Source organism: Rhinatrema bivittatum, chromosome 3 (genome assembly GCF_901001135.1).
Source record: "Rhinatrema bivittatum chromosome 3, aRhiBiv1.1, whole genome shotgun sequence".
NCBI classification, from domain to species: Eukaryota; Metazoa; Chordata; class Amphibia; order Gymnophiona; family Rhinatrematidae; genus Rhinatrema; species Rhinatrema bivittatum.
In genome coordinates, this window is record NC_042617.1 from 595,880,409 (window position 1) to 595,890,158 (window position 9,750).

At 39.5% G+C, this 9,750-nt stretch overlaps 1 protein-coding gene across 1 annotated transcript; it reads left to right on the top strand.

The window, feature by feature from the left end:
- The first annotated feature begins 1,739 nt into the window (after window positions 1–1,739).
- Window positions 1,740–6,356, top strand: LOC115088691 (olfactory receptor 5V1-like). Its single transcript, XM_029596945.1, has 2 exons — window positions 1,740–1,770; window positions 5,395–6,356. Exon 2 carries the CDS (start codon window positions 5,403–5,405, stop codon window positions 6,354–6,356), a length of 954 nt encoding a protein of 317 aa, XP_029452805.1. The 5' UTR covers window positions 1,740–1,770; window positions 5,395–5,402.
- The last annotated feature ends 3,394 nt before the right edge of the window (window positions 6,357–9,750 follow it).

Sequence of the window (9,750 nt, forward strand, 5' to 3'; positions counted from 1 at the left end):
GTTCAAGATTTGATGTAATACATTTGGTAGGGTATTCCACTGTATGGGCCCTGCCACCGAAAAAGCTCTTTGATGAGTTACATTCAATCTAGCTAGTCTTACAGATGGAATGTCCAAAAGACTCATATTTGAAGATCGAAGCTCTCTGGAGGGTTTATATATTCTTAAAGTAGAGCAAAGCCAGGAGGAGTTTGGATTTTTTTTTCTATTTGATTTTTATTGAAGTTTCAATTATAATTACATTGAAAACAATGTTTACAGAAAAAGATAGAAATAACATCATCCTTCTTAATCATCTTACTAGGAAATAACCCTATTTACCATATATTATAAGAATGTAGGAGAACTAAATATTAAAGTGGATCCACTGGAAATATAAATCATCTTAAACATTTAGCTGTAACCCTGTGTCATGTACCTAATCTCTTTTAACCAACACCTCTTAGATTACCTAGGAGTGCGAGTCTAAGTATGCACGCAATTGTTCTGGCTTGGCAAAAACATATCTATCATTTTGATAAACCAAAATACACCTGCACGGGAACTTTAAATAAAATTTGGCTCCGTGAAATCACTTCACCCTTCATCATCAGAAAAATTTTTCTTTTTTTCCTGCATCTTCTTGGTAATGTCTAGGAATATTCTAATTTGTTGTCCATAGAAAAGCTGGGTCTGAGTGTGGAAGGACAGTCGCAATACATTATCTCTATCTGACGATTGTATAAAAGTCACCAACAATGTTACTCTGGACTCTATTTTACTCTCAAAAGATTTTTCCAGTATCTCTGTAAGATTATCTAAGGAAATATGATCTTGATCTTGTAATCTCTTTTCTTCCCTTTTCTCAGGCAAGTAAAATATTTTTGAAATCGCTGGAGTAAGTGTTTCTGGATAACGTAAGATATTGATAAAATAACTTTTGAGGAGATCCTTAGGTGCCATCCATCTGGTTTTAGGAAAATTCAAGAGTCTTAAATTATTTCTTCTTAATTCATTTTCAATGAAATCCATCCTCCTCAACACCACACTCTCAGATTTTATCAGATTACATTGTACTTCTTTCACTCTTAATTTCTATCTCAACCTTTTTCACAGACATTTCCACCAATTGAATCTTATTCTCTAATCTATGGGGGTCATTTTCAAAGGAGTTACGCATGTAAATGTGACATACTATCATAGCAATTTTCAAAAGCTATTTACTCGAGTAAAGTGCACTTACTTGAGTAAATCCTATGGACAATTCAATGGCATATACTGTAGCAATTTTGAAAAGCCCACTTACTTGAGTAAAGTGTATTTACTCGAGCAAAAACCAGTTTTGCTCGAGTAAATGCTTTTGAAATTCTGCCCCTATGTGTTTCTTCATATTTTGTTTTACAACATTAGTTAAATCATTTATAGCTTTTTCCATATTTATAAGTGCCTTCCATATTTCTTCCAGGGTGATTTTATCCGGAATTTCCAATGGTGCATTCACAATTACATGTATCTCAGTCTCCTTACCTCTCCTCTCCAAAAGGCCAGCCTTGCCTAGTTCCAAACGCCATGCCTCCTCTTTCTTACCTTTGGTGCTCGAACTTGTCAGGTTCTCCGAAGTCGACGGTTGTTCACCGTCTCTTCCTTAGGTGTCAGAAGTCCTTGAGGCTGCTTGTATCAACGGCGTTGGAACTTGTTGTTCCATCCCCTCACCACCTAGGGGCCTATATGGCAAAGCTGGGACTGTTGGCACTCCAGGGCTGACTGATGTTTCCTCGGCCATAGCGTCTGGTGACCGCTCTCCACCGTTGACGCTTGCGGCCCCTCCCACCAGTTTCTGGTGCATGTTCCCGAAAACTTCCTTGATCTGCGGTTGACGTGAAGAAATATTGGGAGTAGAGGTAAGGTTGTCTCTTATCTTTACCTTTCTTTTAGTGTGAGCCATCTCTACTATGAAGAAAAAGCGGTTCAAGGCAAAGGAAAGAATTTCAAGAATCACCACGGAGCTGGGATGTTTTTCGTGCTCACGGTGCGGCAGCCATCTTGGTTCTCCCTGGTCGGAGTTTGGATTATTTAATAATGAATGGATTATGATCAATATTTTATACAAAATTTGATATTTGATAGGTAGCCAATGTAGTTTATATAAAATAGGAGTGATATGCTGTTTTAATGGTATACCGGTAAGAATGCGAGCTGCTGTGTTTTGTATTAACTGAAGCGGCAGCAGTGAGAATGATGAAGGTAGTGGATGACAGGGATGTGCAGAGCAAAATTTTATGTTCATATTTCTTATGTCCGAAAGTGGGTCCCACTTGCGGCCAATATGGACATAACAAAAATCCAATGAGTTGGATATATGTACATATGTGCAAAAAAAAAATTTAAACCCCCTCACCCTCCTTAATCCCCCCCCCCAGACTTACCACAACTCCCTGGTGATGGAGCGAGGAGTGAGGACGCCATTTCTGCAATCCTTGGCGAGAAGCATGTGACGTCGGCGGCACGTCGAGTGACGCCGGCGTCACGTGATTCCCTGGCGAGTTCGCGCCGGACGGCTCGTTCGGCCCAAAAAGAACTTTTGGCCAGCTTGGGGGGGTCAGGAGGGCCCCCCAAGCTGGCCAAAAGTTCTTTTTGGGCCGAACGAGCCATCCGGCGCGAACTCGCCGGGAATCACGTGGCGCCGACGTCACTCGACGTGCCGCCGACGTCACATGCTTCTCGCCAAGGATTGCAGAAATGGCGTCCTCACTCCTCGCTCCATCACCAGGGAGTTGTGGTAAGTCGGGGGGGGGGGGATTAAGGAGAGTGAGGGGGTTTATATTTTTATTTTGGCTCAATAATCGCGATTTCCCACATATCGAACATATCTATGTTCGATATGTGGGAAATCCGATCGTTTATGTCGAATCAATTTTTTAAGTTAAAAAAAAATATGAGTAGCGTTTTACTAATGCGGTCAATCCGAATGCACACCCCTAGTGGATGATGGTAATGCTACCCCTGATATTGTCAGTGATGAAGGTAATGCTGATATGAAGATTAGGAGAAGAGGTGTTGATGGCAATGATGAAATTTGAGTTTGATGACAGACAGAATTATGATCAAGAGGATGGGAATACTAATGATATACAGAAAATGTAATCATTTCTGTTCCTTAAGCTTACAACCATTTCTGGTTTTCAAATATCCACAATGAATATTTATTAGTTTCATACTTTTTTTCTAAGAATCCATTTGACTTGCAAATTTTGGTTATCCTGAAAGTCAGACCTACCTGTAGATTGTGAAGCCAGAGATGAGTATCCTAGAGTATAATGCTGATGGTTTGGATTAAGATGCTGACAATATCAAAATAGAATGTGATCATACGATAGGGATGTAAATATTGGTAATGGTGATGGTATTTCTGAATTTGGATATTAAAAGGATGATGATAAACATTTTGTGTAGGTGCTAATGAGGTAGAGTAAGATGATGATAATGATGATAGTGTAGAGACTGATGGTGTTGAGACTGATGAGACTGATGGTGTTGAGACTGATGAGACTGATGGTGTAGAGACTGATGGTGTTGATGCTAAAAGCATTTGTGAAGTTGGTGATTAAGCTAATGATGGCAAAGACAATTGTGATGCTGATACTGACCATAAGAAGATGAGGAAGGTGATAGAGTTACTTATACTGATTCAGTCAGTTTTCCTAAACAGTATGGGAGTGAAGTCCAGAGCCCATCATTAACCTTAAACTTCATAGAATGGGAAAGAAACCCAACAGAAATCCAGAACCTCCAATTGTATAAAATACTCTGCATCTACAGAGACTCCAACAATGAATCTAGAACAGAACCAGAACATTTCCTCTTGCTACTCACCATACAAAAATTACATTCAAATTCTGAGGACTCTAACAGCAACACCCTACCTATAAAAAAAAAAAAAAAAGGCAGCGATTCAAATATTACAATAGGCTCTTAAAGACTAATACATCTGGTGTAGATTGCAAAAAAACAAGGAGCTGCTAAAGATCTATACATAGATACTATTTGCAGGAAGAAATCCTTAACTCCATAGCTCACACAGAACACAGATAGACCCTTACCAAATACAGAAAAAGTGACCAAAAATTAGAAACAGAAACATGCAGACAAAATTGAAAAGGAAACACCAAAAGTTAAAGTCTTCATATAGGGCTAAGCTGGAAAAATAGAAAAGGAAATGTATTTCATGCCGTACCATACAAAATAGAAAAAAATAAAAGTGACACATATTTCTCAAAGATGAAAATAAAATAATTCAAAAACAGAATAGAAACATTCTATTCAGTCACATGGCTGGGGCAAGGTAAGGTCGGTGCTATTTTGAAAATGGTACCAACCGGGCCAGGGGCTAGAGGGCACCCCAGACCCCAAAGAGGAAGCCAGGACCCATTTGTAAGGTTTGAGAGGTGCTGGGGGACATTGGGTATAGGGGGCCACTGAACTTCAATTTATTTTGTTTATGTTTTGGGGATGGGGGAAGGGGGCATTATACCCCAAATATTTTAGGGAGCACTTGGGTTGGGGGTGGGAGTGGAGCTTCCATGCATGACGTCGTTTCAATGGAAAGGGGGCATTGTCAATTTTGATGACTAGGTGGGGGGAGGCTGGGGCCGTAGCTGCATGTGAATTACATCTTTTTTTTTAAATAAACTTTGAGTGGTGGCCCTGAGTTGCACCTTGGATCAACCCTGACCCTTGCTCCACTTCTTCCTTTTTCCTGCAGTTGATCCTTTAAGGTGATGGTGGTCCCTTGACTTTTGGGCTGCCATTGTGTTAAAGGGCCACAGGCCACATGGTTTTGTCCTGCGGTATTTGGCCATAAGACAAAAGAATGCTCCATAGAGTCTCAATGTTTTTTGGGGGGAGGGACCCCTCTATCACAGCCACACCCCCATGTGATAGTTGGCCCGCTCCTGTGGAAAAATATTGTGGCTTGATGCATTTTTAGGGGTAAATGAGCAGTTTCAGCATACTTTGTGGGCTGTGTTGTTTCCCTTTCAATATATATCCACAAATTTCTCAGATATAAAAATACCAGTGTATTTTGCAGCAATGTAGCCTATTGAAAATTGCCCCCCACATGGATTATTTTTGCAAGATGTGCAAACTGCCAATAGAGCCAACAGAGTTTCTTAATTCTGAATCTGTAATGATTAATTTGTGATGCTGAACTCATTTCTGAAATTGTTAAAGGACAGCATAAAGGCAGTCAGGATTATGCTGCTACTGATGATGCAGTAAATAATGGAAATGTTACAGCTATTGATTAGTGATATAATAAAGGTATTTCTTAATCTGATGAAGCAGAAGATGATGATGATCATATCAAGATAATGTGTTGCTCAGGCTGATGATGATGTAATTTTTACAGAACAGCTGGACAGATGGAGTCACAAAATTGGACAACTGTGACAGAATTTCTACTCTTGGGCTTCTCGTATATCCCAGAACATCAGGTTTTTCTCTTTGTGTTGTTCTTCACCATGTATTTGCTCAATCTAGTAGGCAACACAATAATGATTACTTTAGTTGCCACTGATCATCACCTTCACACTCCCATGTATTTCTTCATCAGTAACTTGTCCTTTGTGGATATGTGCTTCAGCTCAGTCACTGTACCACAGATGCTAATCAATATCTTCTCAGAAAATAAAGCCATTTCATATACTGCGTGCATGACACAGTTATCCTTCTTCGTCACATTTGTTGGTATTGAAATTGTGCTGCTTGCTGTCATGGCCTATGATCGGTATGTGGCCATCTGTAACCCTTTGCACTACCCCATGATCATGAATAAAGAAACATGTCTTTCTCTCCTGGGAGTGTGCTGGCTCATCGGGGCTCTGAATTCCTTGATTCACACCATTTTGATGTGTCGTTTGTCCTTCTGCAGCTCCAACAAGATCATTCACTTCTTCTGTGATATTCCCCCACTACTCAAGCTTTCCTGCACAGACACATCCCTCAATGAGCTGATGATGTTCACAGAGGGATCATTGATGGACATGGCATCTTTTCTGTTTATCATTGTTTCTTATATTCGAATTATCTCCACCATATTCAAAGCTTCTTCTGTGTCTGGGAGGTCCAAAGCCTTCTCTACTTGTTCTTCTCATATAGCAACTGTTACTTTGTATTATGGAAGCATATTTTTTATGTATTTCCGTCCCTCAACCAGTTACTCACTGGAGTATGACCGTGTGGCCAGTGTGATTTATACAATAGTAACACCTATGTTGAACTCATTCATCTATAGCTTGAGGAACAAGGATGTTAAAGTGGCCCTGAAGAGAGCAATAAGTGAAAAAATATTGCAGAGGGTTTGTTCTGTTGCCTAACTCATCACCCTATGTTATCTATGCAGTCCTCTGGATCTTAATTTAAAATCCAAGAATGGAAAACCCTAGCTTTCATCTGTCTTAGAAACATATTTACAATGAAGCAATATTTTATCATGGGAGGTGTGAAATATTGTGGGGGGCACATTCCTGTGATATTTTGGGCCCCTCCCAGTAAAATAAAATAGTCATTTCATTGCATTATTTTTTATTGTGAAAAAAAGCATAAGTATCGCAGTGAAATGGTAAAAAAATGTACAATGGTGGCCGACTTCACCTGGGGCCACCATTGTGAGAAAGGATCATGAGGCATAAAAAGCATCCTTCATCTCATTATTCAAAATCCTACCTTAGGAGGTCTTATGAGACCCCTGATGCCTCTACAGGTGGTGCAGCCTAACAAAAATTGTAAAACAAAATAGATTTTTCTTTCATGTAGTGATGCCCTACCCTGTTCTAAACCCTTCCCCTTCAAGTAAATAACACCAGTATCCAAAAGCCACCATCCCTCCCCCCCCCCCCCCCCCCCCCCGGCATCCAACATCCCCAGAGCCTCCCATCCATAAATTCAATTCCTGATTTCTAGAGGGACCCCTCATGCTCCCTCCCCCTCCCTTTCACCCCCTAACAAGAAAATAGACCCTGGTGATTTAGGGGGACTCACAGATTCCCTACACCTCAAAGCAGAATTTGTGGTGGTCTAGTAGCAGCCCACAGTGCTCCCTAGATCTGGGCCTGGTTGATGCCATTGTTCAAAAAGGCACTGATCAAACTTTTCTCCATCACAATCGGGACTGGAGCTAGGGGTCACTCTGAATAGCCACTAGACCTCCATGGATTCTTCTTTGTGGTGGGAAGTCCGGGGCAGGAGGGGGTCAGGAGGGTGCTTCCGGGAGCACTCCTAGACCACCATGTTCTATTGTCTTGGTAAGAGAGGGAGGGAGGGGGGCTCACTAGAAACCAGGGATTCAATTTATGGAAGGAGGGCTGAAGGGTTGGATGCCTTAGAGGAATTTGAACTGGGAAGGGTTGGACTTTGTAAACAGGGGTCATTTACTTGGAAAGGGGAGGTGTTTTTGGAATGGTTGGAGTGTCACCATGTGAAATTAAATCTATTATTTTAACTTTTTGTTTGACTTGCCACCTCTAGATACGGGGGGGGGGGGGGGGGGCAGATGCAAAGGTCTTGCAAGACTTCTGGGAGAATTTTGAAATTTTGCAGGAGGTGAGGGTTACTTTTGGCCTTCATTACTATTTAAGAGGCATCCCAGGGACATCGGGATGCGTGTTAGCAACCCGATGTTCCAGAGAAAAAATAACTACAGCTCCTTGAAATGTGATAAAGTAACTCAGCTGGATTTTTTTTTTTTTAAATCAGCCACATTATTTTTTTTGCATTAAATTGAATAGGCATTAACTTCTTTGCATGCAGTAGTTAATTTTATGCATGGAAATGCATGCAAAGCAGATAATTTCAATAAGGGCTTCAATTTTTTTTTTAAATATCACAAATATCATGATATATCACCATGATATTGCTATATTGCATAGTCTGGGTAAACAAATAAGCATGGGTGTAGCTTGCTTGTTACGATGGTTACTACCCCGAACCAATTAAGCCTGATACTTCACTTTGAATACATATACAACACAGCTCACTGCTTCAACAGCAGGGGGAATGAAGAAAAGAGGATTTATATTCAGACAACAACCAACAAGGACTAAATTGTACAGGCTGGGTAAACAAGCATGGGAGTAGCTTGCTTATTGTGGCGGTTACTACTCCTAACCAATTAAGCTTGATACTTCTCTTTGATACAGCTCCAGCACTGCTTTCTACATCAATGGCGGGGGTGGAAGGAAATTTGAAGCAAAAAGTTACCAATAAGAGCCCTGACCTCAGCAGTCAGAGTAATAGATAAGTATGAGAAAAATAAGTGTGAAAGCTTGCTGGGTAGACTGGATTGGCCGTTTGGTCTTCTTCTGCCGTCATTTCTATGTTTCTATGTTAGTAAATCTACCTGTAAATTTGATAAATTGGGGGAAGAGGTGGGTTGATGTTTTTCCAAAGATCATGAAAATGGTTGCTTCATTTATATTTAATACATGTCTAGAAATCATTGTATGATCAAACAGGTTATGAAATATGAAAGATAATTCAACCAGTTGACTGGAGAGGTATGCACAAGTGTCCTGACTGTCAACTAATAATGTTTTTGAGTATGAGCTTTCAAAATTGCATACATCCCTTCTTCAGATATGAATGGTAATAAAGATGAATCTTTGGTGAAAGACTTGATATTTTTCAGAAGACAGAAGTTGTACTAGCTACAAAAAAGATAGAGGTTTCTGCTGGTGAGGACCAAGGTCAGATGAAACCTCCTCCAAATTGTCCTTTGAATATTTTCGCAACATCCACAACTCATGTTCCAAAAAAAGAATACATTCTTCCAAAGGGAATTTCTTTCATTAGCTGGAGATCATTTTGTCAATTGCTCTCTGCAGAGTTAATTTTCAAAAGGTTTCCGCAAGTAAAATCAGCATATGCACATGTATTTGCTATGTTGGAAACATCTCAAATATGAGCATACTTGTGCTGTAACATGTAAATGTTAACAGGGGAAAAATAGATGGCTTAGGGGCATTCTGGGCCAGAGTTTAGAAGTATGCGCACAAGTTGCTATTTTATAAGTGCTATATGCACACATTTCCAAACTTGCCCATAAACATTTACATCTGCTAATTAAGTTGCAGAAGTGAAATTGTGCATGTCTTTTATCTTCAAATTTTGAGTCTGGTTTAACTGGTGGGATCAATATCATATCATATGGCTAACCCACAGGTATAATTCTAATGAATAAATAATATCTAAATACCTGTGTATTATTTATCTCATTTATTGTTTTTAAATCTTTAAATCTAATACAATTTCATTATTCAAATTATACACTTTAAAACATCACCCCATCACTCACACCACATTCACACATGCTCAATCATATTATACAAACAAATATTGCACCTAATTCTAATACAACAGTTCACCTATGCTAATATATTAAAATACATCCATATACCATTTACCAAACAATATTACAATCAGATAGCTCCAAATTTTATATGTATTACATTTATCAGTTTTTATTTAACCAACAATTATCAACTTATCGCCCTCTTGGTTCCCTTTCATGTTCTTTATTTGTTCATAAATTTCCTCTTTATTGTTGTACATTCCCAATGTACAATGGGAATGTACAACAATAAAGAGGAAATTTATGAACAACATCCTCTTCAGTAAACACCGAAGAAAATAAATCATTTAATCTTTCCACGATGGTCTTATCTTCTCTAAGTGCCCCATTAACCCCTCGATCATCTAACGGTCCAATTGACT

Excerpts from the sequence above, each read along its gene's own strand:
- LOC115088691 (XM_029596945.1), top strand. The coding sequence starts at position 5,403 with ATGGAGTCACAAAATTGGACAACTGTGACAGAATTTCTACTCTTGGGC.